This window comes from Rutidosis leptorrhynchoides, chromosome 11 (genome assembly GCF_046630445.1).
Source record: "Rutidosis leptorrhynchoides isolate AG116_Rl617_1_P2 chromosome 11, CSIRO_AGI_Rlap_v1, whole genome shotgun sequence".
Taxonomy (NCBI): Eukaryota; Viridiplantae; Streptophyta; class Magnoliopsida; order Asterales; family Asteraceae; genus Rutidosis; species Rutidosis leptorrhynchoides.
The window spans coordinates 357,010,851-357,032,755 of record NC_092343.1 but is presented as its reverse complement, the minus strand read 5'-3'; the positions used below and the strand labels follow the sequence as shown (position 1 = coordinate 357,032,755).

The 21,905-nt window shown below is 39.3% G+C and overlaps 1 protein-coding gene across 1 annotated transcript; it reads left to right on the top strand.

The window, feature by feature from the left end:
- Positions 1 to 1,588: 1,588 nt before the first annotated feature.
- On the top strand, positions 1,589 to 2,567 carry LOC139875871 (uncharacterized). Its single transcript, XM_071863161.1, has 3 exons — positions 1,589 to 1,718; positions 1,822 to 2,015; positions 2,124 to 2,567. Exons 1-3 carry the CDS (start codon positions 1,589 to 1,591, stop codon positions 2,565 to 2,567), a joined length of 768 nt encoding a protein of 255 aa, XP_071719262.1.
- The last annotated feature ends 19,338 nt before the right edge of the window (positions 2,568 to 21,905 follow it).

The window sequence follows — 21,905 nt, the reverse complement described above, 5'->3', positions numbered from 1 at the left end:
ATAAGGTTAATCTCATCGATTATTTTACGCCCTTAAAATCTAGATTTCAAATCAGTGTTTGCATAGTTATTGGAGTTAAAACATTCGATTCACTCTTTTTCACAAATCAATCACTCAAATCCAAGATCTAAACCTTGCCTTAACGATTTTGGTTTGATCAAATGGCGCTATCTAAGGGTACGAAATTAATCGCTCCTTACCTTAATGAGATAGACAATACAAAAGCAAACCCAAACAACGCAAATAAGGCCGACTTATACATGATCCACTCATGGGCTGCTGGGTAGCGACAAAAAGTAGGGGCATTAGATGAATCGAAGCACGAACCCATCATCTTCCCATCATTATTTAATATCAACCCTTCTTCTGAACCGGTCATCATCCGGGCACACATATCCAATTGCCAAATTGGACGAATATACACTGACACTGGTGCAGCAGCAGAGGTCATGTTCGAACACTGCTTTTTGCAGTTACTAGAAAACATCCGATGACAAAAGAAAGTTGCGACCTCCGCATTAGCAGGATTCAATAGTGCTGCAACTTGGCTAGTAGGATATATCACGTTGGAAGTTGTACTAGGAAAATTGCCTTTCCAAAGCACCGCAGACACAGAATTTCTATTGTCAAAACCGACTCACGGTACAACGTTATACTCGGACGTAATTCCATGCGAAAATTCGGGGCAATTACATCAACAGTACACGGCATATTGAAATTTCCAACCCCAACAAGCATAGCAACAATCTGAACACAAGAGCTGGAACCGATTGAATACTTGTAGATATTCAATGGCACCTATGATATTGTAATGCATGATGACAGTTACGTATCACCTAATCCTAAATATCTGGAGCAACGGATCCAGGTTGGCACCACTCTGAGCACTAACACCAAAGACACGCTCTGCAAACTTTTAGCAGCAAATATTGATGTCTTCCCTTGAGAGCCATCCGACATGACCGGCGTCCCACGAAAGATAGCACAGCACCGGCTAAATGTGAACTCGAATGTCACACTCGTCGTCTAGAAGAAGCGAGCAATGGCTTTCGAACGAAGCAAATTTATAGAAGACGAAGTACAAAGGTTGGTCGATGCAGGAATAATGAAGGAGGTGAAATATCAAACATGAGTCACCACCCCAGTAATGGTAAAAAAGGTAGACGACTCATGGCGTATGTGTGTCGACTATAAAGACATCAATAAAGCTTTCCCAAAAGACAACTACCCCTTGCCGGAGATCGATTGGAAAGTTGAATCCCTCTCTGGTTTTAGATTCAAAAGCTTCCTGGATGTGTATAGAGGTTACCAACAAATACCAATGGCAGAAATTGTTGAAGAAAAACCTGCGTTCTTCACAAACAAAAAGGCATCGTTTGTTACACCAAAATGCCATTCGGTTTAAATAACACAGGAGAAACATACCAAAAAGTAATCGACAAGGCATTAAGGATCATATTAGACGGAACATCGAAGCGTACATAGACGACATCGTCATCAAAAACGAATCGGAAGAGCAGATTATTTTAGATATCATCGAAACGTTCGAGTCACTACGTAAAATCAATATGAAGCTAAATCCGTTAAAATGCTCCTTTGGGATGGAAGAAGGTCGGTTCTTAGGGTTGACGGTTACCCAAGAAGAATCAAGGCGAATCCGAAGAAAATTCAGGAATTTGAAAACACGCAATCGCCTAGGAGTAAAAAAGACGTTCATAGTCTAAACGAAAAGCTGGCGGCATTAACAAGATTCCTGTCGCGGGCAACTGACAGATCTTTACCTTTCTTTCAAACATTAAAGGGATGTTTAAACAAAAAAAGACTTCGTTTGGACGGAAGATGCCGAGAAAGCCTTCCAGGATATGAAGGCATTCCTAAAGGAACTACCTACGCTCACGGTACCAATTCAGGGAGAAACTCTTACTGTATACCTCGCTGCTTCCTCCGAGGCAATCAGCTCAGTCTTAATTGCTGACAGAGGTAAAACCCAAACGCCGGTATACTTTGTAAGTAAGGTACTCCAAAATGGTGAAGTGAACTACCCGGCAATGGAAAAGCTAGTTTATGCCCTGGAGCACACGGCAAGGCAGTTACGACGATATTTTCAAGCACATCCGATATAGGTCCTCACAAACCAACCAATCAGACATGTTCTGGCAAGGCTGGAAATTTCTTGGAGGATAGCTAAATGGGCAATTGAGCTCGGCGAGCACAAAATCATTTTCCTCCCGAGAAATTCCGTTAAGGGTCAGGTGATAGTTGACTTCTTAGTGGAGCTCCCTTCCGACATAATTAGCCAAGGTGAAACTCCCGTCACAAGAAAGGATGAAGACGAATTCTGGGAATTATATACCGATGGGGCATCCAATGAAGAAGGAGCCTGCATTGGTTTGCTTCTAGTATCCCCGAATGGAGAAGAGATAACCTATGCCATCCGACTGAAATTCGCCGCCTCAAACAGTGAGACCGAGTATGAAGCTTTGTTAGCTGGGTTACGCCTAAAAAAAACATTGATGTACAACGGCTCACGGCCTACGTCGACTCGCAGCTGGTGGCAGGTCAGCTAAACGGTAGTTTCGAAGCATGGGACGTATCAATGCAAAAATACCTTGAGCTCGCAAAGGCACTAGTCAAAAACTTTGCAACATACGAAATCATACAAATACCTCGCAACCGTAACAAAAAAGCAGACGCCTTAAGCAAACTTGCCTCCCTGCTATATGACCACTTCACCAAGAAGGTCATGGTTGAGGTATTGGAAACAAAGTCAACTGACGAAGACACTCTCATGGCAACAATAACAGAAGAAGAAGATTACTGGATGACACCCTTTATACAATATCTTACCGAGGGTATCCTCTCAGAGACAAGTTAAAAGCTCGAAAGATCCGGATGCGAACACCGATGTAACATTTCCAAGACGTAATCCTATACCGAAAGTCATTCACAGAGCCATATTTGAGGTGCATCAGACCAACGCAGGCTAAAGAAATCATACAAGGGATGCACGAAGGAGCCTGTTCGACACACTCCAGCTACCAAACGATAGTTAGCAAGATCAAAAGAATGTGTTATTGTAACACCCGACCATTTTTTTTATACACAGCGGAAGACTTTATTAACAAACACAATATAAGTCACGTCATTACATTAAATCGTGTAATTAAGTTTAAGTTTACACAACGAGGTTACGCTATTGCAAAACATTATTTAAACAAAATTCCACATCAGAGTTGGGTTGTCAAACATGTCTTCTGCATCAGCACCCATCCCGACTAGCATTACCTAAACCTGCAAGGGGTAAATATGTGAGGGATTAGCGCGCCGCTAATTGAATGGAATCTATCTAACAGATATAGCTTAATCCACACACAAGCTATATATGTAAGACCTAAATATTTATTGTACATAGAGCATTTATGGTGTGCATAAAGTGTGTGAAGTGTGGAACAAATTGGAAGCTGGTAGACTGTTCTGACCTTTGTGCGCGCCGCGCATGGCCAGGTGTGCTCGCCGCGCACCTCACCTGCGACAGATTTCCTGTTTTAATTTAATTAGAGTTAACTGAGGGGCTTTTGTGTCTTTTTACTTGGGGACGGATTTGTAACCTTATTATCAGACTTGGAGTCAATTTTAGATCATATTCACATCCACACAAACACTCTCATCCATTCTTAGAGAGAGATATTTCTAGAGAGAGATTTGGAGATTTGGGAAAGAAGGAGCTCGAATCGATCAAAAGCTCGAGTATTAAAGTTGTTTATCTCGCTCCTAGCTACGTTGTGGTAGTATTGGTAAGTTCTAACTCCGAGTTTTCATAGTTTGATTAGTGTTCATAATTGGGGTTTTGTTTTGTGTGTTCTTGAGTAAACCTACTAGTTGATAATTGGGTGATTGAGCTAGTAAATGGTGTTGATGACCATTATTGGTGGGTTTTGGGTTGGATGATGGAATTGATTAGTTGATAATCATGTTCGGGTGTTATTATCACTAGTTAACTTAGGTTATAAGTGATAACTTGTGTAAGCTTGCAAAATTTGTGTTTTGACTTGAAACTAGGTCAAAATGGGTTTTGTGTCACATAATGCAAGTAATGTGTTTTGATGATGAAACATTGAGTAAAATGTGTTGATAGAACATAATCACTAGTTGATTGTGATTATGGGTGTTTTGGGTGAGATTTGACTTAGTCAAATTGGAGGTAAGTGCTAATGGGTTGAAATTGTAGTAAGTGTCACTTGGGATGGTTTGTAAATCAACCCTAATTGTGTGGTTTGTGTTGTAATAATGAAATAGGTACTTTCCATTGACGTGTTGCGGATTATTCGATCGCATCCATCAAGGTATTAAGGTGAGTGGAATGATTATACATGTGTGTATGTAATGTATTTACTTGTACGAAATGCGATGTGGGTTTTAAGTTTAGGTATGCGATACCACATCGTGTTGACTTATGATATGGGTTTAAAGTTCGGGCGTTCGATACCATATCATTGTGTGCGTGTGTGTGTGGGTGTAATGTGGGTTTAAAGTTCGGGCGATCGATACCACGGTGTACTTTTCATGTAATAAGGGTTTAAAGTTCGAGCGACGATACCTTATTATCATGAGTAATGCGTGGGATACGGATTTTAAGTTCGGGCGTTCGATACCATATCCTTATGTGTGTGTGGCGTGATATGTGGGTTTTAAGTTCGGGCGATCGATACCACATTGAGCGTAACGGGTGGTCATAAGTTCGGGCGTCGATACCACTCAAGGGACTAGTGATGCATACTAGTGGTGTCTGTGTGGCTAACGGTTCATTCGCGAGAATTGTTCCCTTTGTATTTTGGTTAACCATGGTTGTGTAGTTGTAGTGCAGCATATTATATTGTTCGTGCTATATGCTATTGTTGTGCTAGCTTGTGTTATCGGAGATTTAGCATTATACTTGCGATGGTATGCTAATTAGTTTGCTAGCGTGTATGCGGTAATTGTGTAAGTGATTGAAAGTAAGTAGGTTATATATGTATATGTATAATTATTGCATTCACTAAGCATTTTGCTTACCCTCTCGTTGTTTACCTTTTTATAGGCTCCGGCGTGGACAAGGGAAAGGGTATTCGTTTGGACTAGTGATCCAGCTTCGTTATGTTAGGAGAAGCTTTTGAGCGTTTAGCTTTTGAAGTTTGACCAAGATTTGGGTAGTTTAACCCCCAAACACCATGCTCAAAGTGTCGTTTGGAAATTAAACTAATGTGGTCGAAACTTATATTTTGTACGAAACTCGTAATTCGGCATATGTGGGCCCGATTTTGTAAAACTTGTTTTATTATTGAAACGTGTTAGTTTTAACTATTATAATGTGATGTGAAAAGCGTTTCGTTTAAAAGTGTCGGGAAGTGGGAGATCTTTAACGCAAAATTGGAAAATTTGGACAGCGGGCTGCCAGGCCTTGTGCGCGCCGCACAGATAAGGGGCTGCGCGCCGCGCAGCCCACTATGGTAAAAAAAAAAAAATCCTGTTTGCAATTGGATAACGGGTTGGGTGGTTACAAGTGGTATCAGAGCATGGTCTAAGGGATTTAGGTGACTTGAGATAGGTGCCTAGACTTAGACTTTATTGTGTATGCGTTTTATGCAGGACTTGTAGGAGACGGGTCGGACCGGGATTGGTTAGTGCTTAGGTTTAGGTGGAATAACTTTGCGCTAATTGTTTTGTGTTGTGTTTGCAATCATCAAGGGAGATAAACATTGTACTAGCAAGTTAATGCGACGTGCTCGCGTAACAATGACTAGCTACCATTGTTACGGGTTCAAATCGTGTCAAACAAGTGATGTACGATGAATGTCAAGCAAGATGGGGGCAGTGTGGTATATATATATATGTCGTTTCCTGTACGTTTTGTTGTTTAATCGGTGTGCATTCCTTAGAATGAAGACGAAAGATGGAATCGGAGCGGACGCGCCTACTCATGAAAGGAAGGATGAGTTAACGGTGAGGGTTAAGGCCGTGCTCGGACAATATGTCTCGAGTTTGGCCAATGAGATTAGACAAGTAGTCAAGGAGTCAATCGAAGGACGAGTAACCGAAATGGTCCGAGACCAAGTGACTAAGATCGTAAAGGAAGAGTTTGAGAAGAGGTTTTCCGGACCTCGAGGTAGTGGTGTTGAAGAAGTACTTGCAAGGTTAGAGTCAAGTGCTCCTGGTAAGAGGATGAGAAATGCGTCTGAAGGCATCGAAAACGTGAAAAATAGGAGTAAGATAGGTTATGTACCTTCGTGCTATAATTGCGCACAACGGGGTCATTTGTCGCGTGATTGCACCAATGCACTTTCAAACAACGACACATGTTTTAAGTGTCGAAAAGATGGACACCACCAGTCGGAGTGTCCCGAGTCGTTTCATGATCAAGGTAAAGGTGTAATGGAGAGTGCGGGTAGCAAAAAGAAGGGAGTGTCTGGCTCCAGTATGTCTAAATGCTATAATTGTGGACAAGAGGGACATAAGTCTTGTGAGTGTCCGTCGGGCAAGACTGTATGTTTTTATTGTCGGAAGGAAGGGCACCAAAAGTCAGAGTGTCCCGCTTGGGTTTCTAAACAGACTAAAAAGTTGGAAGATTTCGTGCCTACGTGTCATAATTGTCTACGACGAGGTCATTTGGTACGAGATTGTACGGGTGTACCTTTAAGCACGATCATGTGCTTTATTTGCCAGAAGGAGGGACACCGAAGGTCGGAGTGTTCCGAATCATTTGTCGATCGGGTTATGAGATTAGAGCGCGACTATTTGATGGGTAGTGAAGCACAGAAGTCCAACGATGCTACTTCAGGTACTTTGGTTTTCGATACAAGTATGCCTTATTATTATTTGTTGTGTGCCGATGGATTCGGTTATGAATTTAAAGACTTCAATTTCGTTTCGAAATCTTGTTAGTCTCGAGTGAGCGTATATTTCATTAGTACCCATATAGGTGCGGGGTTAGTAATTTCGATGACGGTGCACTAGGGTAGCGCTTGAGTCATTGACTCGTGAGAAATGACCTGGATCGAATGCATTGTGTAAATACGTAGTATAGTTATGGGTAGCGTTCCTAATGGAATTACCCCACATTGACGATTGGATGGACGGAAGAAGTGCGTAAGACTTAACCTTTCTAAGCATTCCTTGGCATTGGGTAAAGGGTTGGTTTTACCAACCTATATAAATGGGCTTTAGTGTTTGATAAGATGTGTGTAACGCAATTGTTATGATAACATTGATCACTCCTTTTTCCAGGGGATAAGCATAGGTGTATTGTCGGTCGGATAAATTCGGGTACAATGGGTCGAGTGAACCCACTGGTTGGGAAAGTCTACCCTGTGGGTAGCGGCGTTTTGTTATACGAGGTACGAGTTATATTGGTGTTAGGTCGTTGCTTAAATTGATGACAATGGGTGACAGTGAGCGTCGATTTTGTGGTGAAATGAATTATCGAGAATTCGTGGCTGATGATCGGTGAGGAGATTGGTCGTATAGGTCGGTGTAGTGCCTTGACTCCGTTGTTCGAGTCTTTTGTTGTCTAGGCTTATTGCGCTGTGGTTGTGGGTCATTAAACTTGTTCGGGTGAGACCCGTAGGATTCGTCGATTGCGTGTGTATTGTTGCTCATGTATGAGTTTAACAATTAATTGCTTGTGTGCTCGTGTTATTTGGATTAGTGTGTACCGGGTGTTATATCACCATGCGAGTGTATGCGACGTGTAATCGTCTTATCGAGAGTGTTGTGTTTTGTTTTGTGTTGCCGTGAGAGGTTAACCAAGCGTGTAGTGATGAGACCCTGTAGGTTGTACTCTCGGTGAAACCAATTAGGTCGTAGCCAGAGTGTATTTGTACGTTTGATGATATTAACATGCTATGATGTTTAGACATGTTAGTTGGTAGTTCGATTTCGTTGGCGGTTTTGTGATGTGTGGCGAGTGTGGTACGCTTTTAACGGTCGCTCTCTTCTTCTGAGGTTTTGGGTGTATACGTGGTATGCCGTTCGAGAGGCATCTCCGTTAACCACGTTCGTGTGCGAGTAGAGTCATGGTGGTTGACTATCTTTATGTATGTAGGTAACCGGGTTGGTGGTTATGACGAAGTTAGAAGGGTGTAAGCCATGGTGTTCCAAGCGTTTCCTTAGTGATGAGTTGAAAGGTAAATAGGCTAGCTGTGCGGCCTAGGTGGATAGTGACTAGCGGGTGTCGCTAGAAAGTCAGGGGCGTTGAGCCGTAAGGTTCATTAGATTTGTGTGACTTCGAGTAGTCTGGTGACGTGTGACACCGGGAGTAGACCCCGTGAGGGTCGAGTTTTTGAGATTCGGTGTTAGTAATTGGAGTTGGATAACACAATGTCAGGTGCCTCCTTATACCTGCTAATGAAATGCTCCACTCCGATGGTGCGATTACTTTGTATTTAGGTACCGGCGAGAAAACTAAAGATACAACTATGGTTTATTGTGGTGTTTAGCGGGCATTAACACTTAACTGATTTGAAATATCGAGGTTCGAATAACTTATTATAGGTCCGCGAAGAATCGTTGAGTATGACCAACGTCGAGACCGGTCACGTAGGTCGTGTAATGTCAGGATTTCTCGAAATAATATCACATTGGCGGTGGGTGTACGGGATTAGAATCCTAAGTGGGGGAGTAAGTACCGAAGATTTCGGAATAAACCCTATCTAGTAGACGTGATGGGCGAACGGGTGTCGCTTACTTAGGAAAGGAAGACTTTGATGGTCTTCGGAGAAGTCCCAAGTGGACTTTGGAATAAATTGTGAAGGTATTTTTGCGACATGAGTCGAGATGGCAAAATTCATGAATGGTGGATACGAGAGATTTTCGGAAAATGTCGGGATGATTCCCGAGTAGTCCACGATTGAAAGTCGTGACGACGATGATTGTCAGTGAATTGTTCTACTTTTAGGATGGTTGTGAAGTGTTTTGTACGAGTTCAGATACTTGGTGTTGGAGCAAACGGTTGCGGTCGTTTTGTCTCGTGGGTTGATTACCCGATATCGTTGAAATGATGGAATGATAAGGCTATTGGAAGAATATTATGAAGTTTCAAAGTGTACTTCCAAGTGAGTGGTGGAAGTTTTAGTCGAATGGAAGTGTGAAGTACGGTTGTTGTAATATGATGCGATAGTGTACGAAGCGAAAATTCGGATGCGTGATTACTACGTGTGTGACTCCGCGTTGGACGAGAAAATGTTCAAGGGAGAAGTGCTTAACTTCTAGTATTTGGTGCGGATCACGAGGACGTGATCCAATCTAAGTGGAAGAGAGGTGTAAGACCCAAATATTTATTGTACATAGAGCATTATGGTGTACATAAAGCGTGTGAAGCGTGGAACAAATAGGAAGCTGGCAGACTGTTCTGACCTTTGTGCGCGCCGCGCATGGCTAGGTGTGCGCGCCGCGCACCTCACCTGCGACAGATTTCCTATTTTGTTTTAATTAGAGTTAAGTGAGGGGCTTTTGTGTCTTTTCACTTGGGGACGGATTTGTAGCCTTATTATCAGACTTGGAGTCAATTTTGAATCATATTCACATCCACACAAACACTCTCATCCATTCTTAGAGAGAGATATTTCTAGAGAGAGATTTGGAGATTTAGGGAAGAAGGAGCTCGGATCAAAAGCTCGAGTGTTAAAGTTGTTTATCTCGCTCCTAGCTACGTTGTGGTAGTATTGGTAAGTTCTAACTCTGAGTTTTCATAGTTTGATTAGTGTTCATAATTGGGGTTTTGAATTGTGTTCTTGAGTAAACTCACTAGTTGATAATTGGGTGATTGAGGTAGTAAATGGTGTTGATGACCATTATTGGTGGGTTTTGGGTTGGATGATGGAATTGATTAGTTGATAATCATGTTCGGGTGTTATTATCACTAGTTAACTTAGGTTATAAGTGATTACTTGTGTAATCTTGCAAAATTGGTGTTTTGACTTGAGACTAGGTCAAAATGGGTTTTGTGTCAAATAATGCAAGTAATGTGTTTTGATGATGAAACATTGAGTAAAATGTGGTGATAGAACATAATCACTAGTTGATTGTGATTATGGGTGTTTTGGGCGAGATTTGACTTAGTCAAATTGGAGGTAAGTGCTAATGGGTCGAAATTGCACTAAGTGTCACTTGGGATGGTTTGTAAATCCACCCTAATTGTGTTGTTTGTGTTGTAATAATGGAATAGGTACTTTCCATTGACGTGTTGCGGATTATTCGGTCGCATCCATCAAGGCGTTTAGGTGAGTGGAATGATTATACATGTGTGTATGTAATGTATTTACTTGTACGAAATGCGATGTGGGTTTTAAGTTCGGGTATGCGATACCACATCGTGTTGACTTATGATATGGGTTTAAAGTTCGGGTGTTCGATAAAATATCATTGTGTGCGTGTGAGTGGGTGTAATGTGGGTTTAAAGTTCGGGCGATCGATACCACATTGTACTTTTCATGTAATAAGGGTTTAAAGTTCGAGCGTCGATACCTTATTATCATGAGTAATGCGTGGGATACGGGTTTTAAGTTCGGGCGTTCGATACCAAATCCTCATGTGTGTGTGGCGTGATATGTGGGTTTTAAGTTCGGGCGATCGATACCACTTTGAGCGTAACGGGTGGTCATAAGTTCGGGCGTCGATACCACTCAAGGGACTAGTGATGCATACTAGTGGCGTCTGCGTGGCTAACGGTTCATTCGCGAGAATCGTTTCCTTTGTATTTTGGTTAACCATGGTTGTGTAGTTGTAGTGTAGCATATTATATTGTTCGTGCTATATGCTATTGTTGTGCTAGCTTGTGTTATCGGAGATTTAGCATTATACTTGCGATGGTATGCTAATTAGTTTGCAAGCGTGTATGCGGTAATTGTGTAAGTGATTGCAAGTAAGTAGGTTATATATGTATATGTATAATTATTGCATTCACTAAGCGTTTTGCTAACCCTCTCGTTGTTTACCTTTTTATAGGCTCCGGCGTGGACAAGGGAAAGGGTATTCGTTTGGACTAGTGATCCCGCTTTGTTATGTTAGGAGAAGCTTTTGGACGTTTAGCTTTTGAAGTTTGACCAAGATTTGGGTAGTTTAACCCCCAAACACCATGCTCAAAGTGTCGTTTGGAAATTAAACAAATGTGGTCGAAACTTATATTTTGTACGAAACTCGTAATTCGGCATATGTGGGCCCGGTTTCGTAAAACTTGTTTTATTATTGAAACGTGTTAGTTTTAACTATTATAATGTGATTTGAAAAGTGTTTCGTCTAAAAGTGTCGGGAAGTGGGAGATCTTTAACCAAAAATTGGAAAATTTGGACAGCGGGCTGCCAAGCCTTGTGCGCGCCGCACACCCCACTGTGGTAAAAAAAAAATTCCTGTTTGCGATTGGATAACGGGTTGGGTTGTTACAATATACTAACAACAACAAATGCTAACTACCAACTAGCATACAATAATACAATACGTGGATCGGCGGCTTGTACGAGTACACGAATCTCAACTGATCGGGCTTGAGTCTATCGATAGTCCCTACTACTCAATTCACAGTATAGTTAACCAGATGCAGGGTATGCATCATTCACACTGTACTCCACAATCAGTAGCCTATGGACCCAACCTCCCCTAGGCTCGGTCGACCTCATACGGACTCTAACCTCTCCTAGGCACAGTCTCGAGTCCCCAGTCTCTCTAGGCCCGACTGGTGCCATTCACACAGTGTACACATAATTTACACACAACATCAGGCATACTACATTATTCTAACATGGCAATCCCTACACTATGCATGGTAACAGAGTCAACCACAGTAGCATGATATGCTACTTAAACTCTATCCGGAGATAGACCCACTCACCAATTACCCGCAACTGCTCAGTTATTATTTATGAGCTTCCTCCTTGTTCTTATTTCCCGAGAACAACAAAACCAAGTTAGAATAATGTTCCAATCAAAATTAGACACACCGACTGCACATTACAGCAAATTAGTAAAAAAATGCGTTCGCTAAAAAATTCATGCTTAACACTTATACATTTTCAAAATTTACATCCTGAAAATCATAAAAACACACGGACAGTATAACGGCTATAAATCAACACTTAGTAAAAATTGTTCAATGTAAAAGACCATCGGCCTTTGGTCTCTTCCATCGGCCGATCGTCCACACACCATCGGTCGATGGTCTCCCCCTATCGGGCGATCGTCAAAATTACATCCGCTAGTCTAAGGTCATACACCATCGGGCGATGGTTTAGTCCATCTGCCGTTCGACACCCACCATTGGGTGATGGTTTCAAGCTCAAAATTTAAGACCAACAGCAGCAAAGTGATGGGTTTAAAGCTCAGACCACCAAATCTCGACCTATGACTCGTTTAAGACCCCAAAACCGAACACATCTTTTATAACAAACATTTTGAGACATAAACCCACAAAATTTACGCTTAAACAACATCAATTTAAGCACTTTTGACCCAAAAATCACTTTTAACAAAACTTACCTTCAAACTCAATTTACACACTGATTTGGACATGAAATTTGACAAATATTACCTTGATAGACTCACAACAACACAAGGAATCAGTTTCTTAACTCAATTCAAGAGCCAAATCAAGATTGAGTGATTAAGGTTTTTAAAGAGGTGAGGGTTAGGTACGGGAGTGAAGAAGTGAAATTTCTGGAAACATAACAAAATGAGCAGGTCAAGGCTTATATATTTGTGTTAAACACAATACCCCATCACACACGGGTATTTACCAGTTATCTGATATCTTTCGCACAAAATTAAGTAACCCAAACGAGGTCCAAATAAAATAAACAAACCTATTCTGGGATCCTTGTCACAAACTGGTCATAACACAAATATAATAAAACACAAATAAATAATTAAAATAAAAGTACTTAAGCCTAAGCACAACCTTAAGGGAAAAATAGACAACTTACAACTAGCCCGGGTTTCAGTCTGTTACAAATTCACCCCCTTAAGAAGATTCCGTCCTCAGAATCTGGTCTTGGTTAAACAAACGAGGGTAGCGATTTCTCATCAACTCTTTTGTCTCCCACGTAAGGTTAGAACCTAAACTGTATTTCCACTCAATCAACACCATCGGTATCTCTTTCTTTCCCAACTTAGTCACCTTTTGGTCAACTACACGGACCGGCTCTTCCACCAATTTCTTATTCAAATCGAACCTTAAGTCTTCTAAAGGAAGAAATTGCGTTTCATCGTCGAATTTACACTTACGAAGATAACATACGTTGAATGTATTATGAATACCGGCTAACTCTAGCGGAAGATCTAACACCACAGTCTGATCATTCAACACTTCACTGATCGGAACTGGACCAATAAATCTCGGTGCTAACTTACCACATTTACCGAATCTGATAACCCCTTTCCACAGCGAAACTTTCAGATACACTCGTTCACCCACATTAAATGTTACCGGACGTCTACGCGGATCAGCATACATTTTCTGCCTATCTCTAGCAGCTTTTAACTTTTCTCGCGCAATTGCAACTTTTTCAGCTGTCATTTGAATAATTTCGGGACCTGCAAACTGTTGCTCCCCGACTTTTAACCAACAAGTCGGAGTTCTGCAACGATGACCGTTCAACATTTCATAGGGCGGCATCCCTATACTAAACAAAAATATGAATTATCATATGCAAATTCGACCAACAGCAAATGTGTATCCCACGAACCACCGTATTCTAACACACAAGCCCTTAACATATCCTCCAAAGTTTGTATCGTTCTTTCACTTTGACCGTCTGTCTGAGGATGATAAGCTGTACTTATATTCACACGTGTACCCATATTATGTTGAAGACTATTCCAAAAATTCGACACAAATCTAGAATCCCTGTCTAAAACAATCGATAATGGCACACCATGTCGACTAACTATCTCTTTCACGTACAATTCGGCTAACTCACTTAACAAAGATGTTTCATGAGTAGCAAGAAAATGAGCAATTTTAGTTAGATGATCCACTATTACCCAAATCATATCATGTCTTTTCTGAGTTCGAGGTAATTTGGTCACAAAATCCATCGTTATATGTTCCCATTTCCACTCTGGAATCTGTAACTGACGTAACGAACCATAAGGTTTCTGATGTTCTGCCTTCACTTGAGCATATATATGACACTTTTCGACATAAAGAGCGATATCTGTTTTCATTATTGGCCACCAATACACTGTTTTCAAATCATGATACATCTTATTACTACCCGAATGTACTGTCAACCTGGATTTGTGAGCTTCTGTCATGGTTAAATCCCTCAAGTCTCCAAGTTTAGGCACCCAAACATGATTGTTTAAGGTCTTTAGTCCTCGTGAGTCATCAATTAAGTCTACTTTTCATTTGGTCATTTGTTCAGATTTAATATGTTCGTCCTCTAAAGAACAGGCCTGAACGGTTCTTAAGCTGTTAATCAAATCTGAAGTTATATTCAAACGAAGGAATTTCACATTTTCATTTGACTTTTTACAACTTAGTGCATCTACAACCACATTTGCCTTACCCGGATGGTATTTAATTTCACAATCATAATCTTTGATCAACTCTTGCCACCGTCTCTGACGCATATTCAACTCTTTTTGTGAGAAGATATACTGCAAACTCTTGTGATCTGTACAAATAACACAATGGGTTCCATAAAATAGTGTCTCCACAGTTTCAAAGCAAACACTACTGCAGCCATTTCAAGATCATGCACTGGATAATTCTTCTCATGAACTTTCAATTGTCGCGAGGCGTAAGCGATTACTTTATCTCTTTGCATTAATACACAACCCATCCCAGCAAATGACGCATCACAGTATACTACGAAGTCGTCTGAACCTTCTGGTAAAGCTAACACTAGTGCCTGACACAGTAGCTGTTTCAAAATCTGAAAAGCCTTTTCCTGTTCATCAGTCCATCGAAAGGCTACATCTTTACGAGTCAACTTAGTCAACGGACCTGCTATTTTATAAAAATCTTTGATAAACCTACGATAATAACCAGCCAATCCCAAAAAACTCTTAATCTCAGTCGGAGTCTTTGGATAATTTCAATTCATTATCCCTTCTATCTTTGTCGGATCAACCTTTATACCTTCGGCACAAATCACATGACCCATTAACTGCACTTCACGTAACCAAAATTCACATTTTGAAAATTTTGCAAATAGTTGGTCACGTTTCAACAAGTTCAAAACCTGTCTCAGATGTTCAGCATGTCCACTCTCTGTCTTTGAATACACTAGTATATCGTCTATAAACACAATCACAAACTTATCTAAGAATGAACGACACACTCTATTCATTAGATCCATGAAGACTGCTGGTGCATTCGTCAACCCAAACGGCATGACAAGAAATTCATAATGACCATACCTTGTTCTGAACGCTGTGTTTGGTATATCTGATTCAGCAACACGAACCTGATGATATCCGGATCGTAAGTCTATCTTAGAAAAGAATGAAGCACCCTGTAACTGATCGAACAAATCGTCTATTCGAGGTAACAGATACTTATTCTTCACTGTTCTTTTGTTCAATTCACGATAATCAATACACATACGCATTGACCCATCTTTCTTTTTAACAAACAATACCGGAGCACCCCACGGTGAAGAACTCGAATGGATAAACCCACAATCTAATAACTCTTGAATCTGTGACATCATTTCACGGATTTCAGACGGCGCTAATCGGTATGGAGCTTTTGCAACTGGTGTTGTTCCAGGAACCAACTCAATCTTATATTCGACTTCCCTTATCGGTGGCAGACCTGGTAACTCATCTGGAAACACTTAGGGAAATTCTGATACTACCGAAATATCTACTACTGTTTTCTTTTCTTTCTTCGCATCAATCACATATGCAAGAAATGATTCACAACCCTTTGCCATCGACTTTTTCGCTTTCATCATGGTTATCAACAGAAAATTATACCCGCCCCGCTCCCCTCGGGTCACAACACGGGTTCTATCGGTCGAACGAAAGGTAATCATTTTCCTATCACATTTAATATTAGCCCTAAGCGAGCTCAGCCAATCCATTCCTAATACTACATCAAAGCTAGGAATAGGTAACACTAAACAAGTCACCGGGAAAGACTTCCCTTCGATCTCTATACAAACCCCAGACACATATGTTGTGACGGGTGTGGTCTTACCATCGGCTACTTCTACACTAACCGGTTTGGGTAACACAGTAGCTGGTAAACTCAACTTAGCACTGAAATCTAGGGACATAAAACACCTATTGGCACCATAATCAAACAATACGCGAGCAGGTATTGATTAGATTAGAAACATACCGGTGATCACTTCTTCGGTTGCCATGGCATTCTCAACCGACATCTGAAAAGCTCTAGCCTCTGCTGTTGGAGGGTTCTTCCTCTTCTGCCCACTCGAGGCAGTTGACCCTCCGGCTGATGCCGAACGTGCCCCTAACCCTGCCCCAGAACTACCACTCTTCGACGGACAACTAGCTGCACGATGCCCTGGTTTGTAACAAATCCAACACACACTATTTGGATAAGGACATGCTAAAGACTCATGCCCAATAACACCACACTTTAAACATCGTGTATCCTCAGAACACTGACCACTGTGAGAAGATCGACACGTGTGACACCAATTCCCTTTACTTGATCCAGACCCAGAACTACTCTGACCACTTTTACCCTTCGATTTAAATCCACTAGACTTCTTGGATTTAGATCATGATTGACCAGATACTTGCCCACCTTGTTGTAACACATTACCAAGCATTCTGTTTCTGGCGGCCTAAACATCACTTTCTACCATCTTAGCCATCACAACAGCTTGAGACAACGATGTAGCTGTTCTAACAAAAGTTTGGTACTCTGGCATAATGATATTAACAAAATGCTAGATACGAGACGCTTCGTCTGGCACCCACTGTTGTACAAACCTCAGTTTATCCATATACTTCTCTACTACTTCATCGATCATCATTTGAGGTGTCATCTTCATTTCAAGAAACCCAGTCTTGATTCGGTTCATATCAAACGGATTACAATACTGTTCACACACCTTCCCATGAAACTGCACCCATGTGATCATACTCACTTGTTCTTTCGGTATATTGGAAATCAAAGAATCCCACCAAATTATAGCCCTACCTTTCAACAGTCGACTAGCATATGTTACTTTCAGCTCGGGTTCACACTGGCACGCTTCAAATACCCTTTCAATTTCTCACAACCAATTAAGAGTTATAGTTGGATCAGTACTTCCAGAGAACTCGAAAGGTTTGCAATCATGGAAGTTCTTATAAGTACACCTTTTGGGTGGTTGCATGTAAGGTTGTTGGAACATTTGCATTTGGTATGGGTTCATCATCATGGGATTTTGGTAAGTAAAAGTGTTTTGCGGTGGCATATGGAATTGGTTAGGTATTTGATTCTGAAACTGGTTCTGGTGCACATTAGGTATCGTTTGGGATTGCGCGATTGGAAATCCAGGTGGTGTATCATCATTTCCAGAATACCTCGCCAATTCAAGCTCATTAATTTTGTCTTCAGCTTCTTTTAGATTGCTTTCTAACTCGAGGATGTAACTATTCTGATCATCATCAAACTCAACACCCTCTTCTGGTGCTCTGAATGTTCTGGGGTTAGATGGGCTAGTTGTGAAATGTCCCGTTCATATTGATTATAAACGTTCCATATTAATTGATTTCGTTGCGAGGTTTTGACCTCTATATGAGACGTTTTTCAAAGACTGCATTCATTTTTAAAACAACTATAACCTTTATTTTATCAATAAAGGTTTTAAAAACATTACGTAGATTATCAAATAATGATAATCTAAAATATACTATTTATACACGACCATTACATAATGGTTTACAATAGAAATATATTACATCACCATATGTTTCTTGAATGCAGTTTTTACACAATATCAAACAATCATGGACTCCAAATCTTGTCCTTATTTTAGTATGCAACAGCGGAAGCTCTTAGTAATCACCTAAGAATAAACATGCTTTAAACGTCAACAAAAATGTTGGTGAGTTATATGTTTAACCTATATATATCAAATCGTAACAATAGACCACAAGATTTCATATTTCAATACACATCCCATACATAGAGATAAAAATCATTCATATGGTGAACACCTGGTAACCGACATTAACAAGATGCATATATAAGAATATCCCCATCATTCCGGGACACCTTTCGAATATGATATAAATTTCGAAGTACTAAAGCATCCGGTACTTTGGATGGGATTTGTTAGGCCAAATAGATCTATCTTTAGGATTCGCGTCAATTAGGGTGTCTGTCTCCTAATTCTTAGATTACCAGACTTAATAAAAAGGGGCATATTCGATTTCGATAATTCAACCATAGAATGTAGTTTCACGTACTTGTGTCTATTTTGTAAATCATTTATAAAACCTGCATGTATTCACATCCCAAAAATATTAGATTTTAAAAGTGGGACTATAACTCACTTTCACAGATATTTCCTTCCTCGGAAATCAGACTTGGCCACGGATCGATTCACGAACCTATAAAAATATGTACATATATATCAAAGTATGATCAAAATATAATTACAACCATTTTTATTATGTTTTAAAGATTTGAGTGTATTAAGTCAGCTGTCCTCGTTAATAACCTACAACTAGTTGTCCACAGTTAGATGTACAGAAAATAAATCGATATATATTATCTTGAATCAATCTATAACCCAGTGTATACACGTTTCAGGCTAGATCACAACTCAAAATATATATATTTTTGGAATCAACCTCAACCCTGTATAGCTAACTCCAACATTACTGCATATAGAGTGTCTATGGTTGTTCCAAATAATATATATACATGGGTCGATATGATATGTCAAAACATTTGCATACGTGTCTATGGTATCCTAAGATTACATAATATATTAGAATACATGTATAATACAATATAAGTTAGCTAGGATATGATTTGTATAGATTTGTTAAACATTTCCCGTAGCTAAAAAGATCAAAAATATCCAATCTTGTTTTACCCATAACTTCTTCATTTTAAATCCGTTTTGAGTGAATCAAATTGATATGGTTTCATATTGAACTCTAATTTAAGAATCCAAACAGAAAAAGTATAGGTTTATAGTCTGAAATTTAAGTTACATGTCAATTACTAAAGAGGTAGTCATTTCCGTCGAAAGAACGACATCTTGATGACCATTTAGAAAAACATACTTTCACTTTGAGTTTAACCAAGATTTTTGGATATAGTTTCATGTTCATATGAAAAATAATTTTCCCAGAAGAACAACTTTTAAATCAAAGTTTATCATAGTTTTTAATTATCCAAACCAAAACAGCCCCCGGTTTCACTACGACGGCGTATATCCGATTTTATGGTGTTCATCGTGTTTCCAGGTTTTAAATCATTACGTTAGCATATCATATAGATATAGAACATGTATTTAGTTGATTTTAAAAGTCAAGTTATAAGGATTAACTTTTATTTGCGAACAAGTTTAGAATTAACTAAACTATGTTCTAGTGATTACAAGTTTAAACCTTCGATTAAGATAGCTTTATACGTATGAATCGAATGATGTTATGAACATCATTACTACCTCAAGTTTTCTGGATAATACTACTGCAAATGATAAAAATTGATCTAGCTTCAAAGGATCCTTGGATGGCTTGAAAGTTCTTGAAGCAGAATCATGACACGAAAATAGTTCAAGTAAGATTTTCACTCGAAATAAGATTGTTATAGTTGTAGAAATTGAATCAAAGTTTGAATATGAATATTATCTTGAATTAGAAAGATAACCTACTGTAAATAACAAAGGTTCCTTGATCTTAGATGATTACTTGGAATGGATTAGAAAGCTTGGAAGTAGACTTGCAAACTTGGAAGTATTCTTGATTTTTATGAAACTATACTTATGGAATTTATGAAGAACACTTCGAACTTGAAGATGGAACTTGAGAGAGATCAATTAGATGAAGAAAATTGAAGAATGAAAGTGTTTGTAGGTGTTTTTGGTTGTTGGTATATGGATTAGATATAAAGGATATGTAATTTTGTTTTCATGTAAATAAGTCATGAATGATTACTAATATTTTTGTAATTTTATGAGATATTTCATGCTAGTTGCCAAATGATGGTTCCCACATGTGTTAGGTGACTCACATGGGCTGCTAAGAGCTGATCATTGGAGTGTATATACCAATAGTACATACATCTAAAAGCTGTGTATTGTACGAGTACGAATACGGGTGCATACGAGTAGAATTGTTGATGAAACTGAACGAGGATGTAATTGTAAGCATTTTTGTTAAGTAGAAGTACTTTGATATGTGTCTTGAAGTCTTTAAAAAGTGTAAGAATACATATCAAAACACAACATGTATATACATTCTAATGAAGTCGTTAAGTCTTCGTTAGTCGTTACATGTAAGTGTTGTTTTGAAACCTTTAAGTTAACGATCTCAATTAATGTTGTTAATCCAATGTTTATTATATCAAATGAGATGTTAAATTATTATTTTATCATGATATTATGATGTATGAATATCTCTTAATATGATATATACGTTAAAATATCGTTACAACGATAATCGTTACATATAAGTCTTGTTTCGTAATTCTTGAGTTAGTAGTCTTGTTTTTACATATGTAGTTCATTGTTAACACACTTAATGATATATTTAAATATCATTTTATCATGTTAAATATAGTGTATCAATATCTTAATACGATACATATGTATTTAGTAGACGTTATCATAACGATAATCGTTATATATATCATTTCGAGTTTCTTAACTTACTAATTTCATTTCTTATGTATATAACACATTGTTAATATACTTAGTGAGATACTTACTCATCATAATCTCATGTCAACTATATATATATGTCTATATATACCACAACATGTAGTTTTTATAAATTTGTAACGTTCGTGAATCGCCGGTCAACTTGGGTGATCAGTTTTCTATATGAAACTTATTTCATTTAATCAAGTCTTAACAAGTTTGATTGCTTAACACGTTGGAAACATTTAGTCATGTAAATATCAATCTCAATTAATATATATAAACATGGAAAAGTTCGGGTCACTACAGTGCCTACCCGTTAAATAAATTTCGTCCCGAAATTTTAAGCTGTTGAAGGTGTTGACGAATCTTCTGGAAATAGATGCGGGTATTTCTTCTTCATCTGATCTTCACATTCCCAGGTGAACTCAGGTCCTCTACGAGCATTCCATCGAACCTTAACAATCGGTATCTTGTTTTGCTTAAGTCTCTTAACCTCACGATCCATTATTTCGATGGGTTCTTCAATGAATTGAAGTTTTTCATTGATTTGGATTTCGTCCAATGGAATAGTGAGATCTTCTTTAGCAAAACATTTCTTCAAATTCGAGACGTGGAAAGTGTTATGTGCTGCCGCTAGTTGTTGAGGTAGCTCCAGTTGGTAAGCTACTGGTCCGACACGATCTATAATCTTGAATGGTCCAATGTACCTTGTATTTAGTTTCCCCCGTTTACCAAATCGAACAACGCTTTTCCAAGGTGAAACCTTAAGCATGACCATTTCTCCAATTTCAAACTCTATATCTTTTCTTTTACTGTCCGCGTAGCTCTTTTGTCGACTCTGGGCGGTTTTCAATCGTTGTTGAATTTGGATGATTTTCTCGGTAGTTTCTTGTATTATCTCCGGACCCGTAATCTATCTATCCCCCACTTCATTCCAACAAATCGGAGACCTGTACTTTCTACCATAAAGTGCCTCAAACGACCTAATCTCAATACTAGAATGATAACTGTTGTTGTAGGAAAATTCTGCTAACGGTAGGTGTCGATCCCAACTGTTTCCGAAATCAATAACACATGCTCGTAGCATGTCTT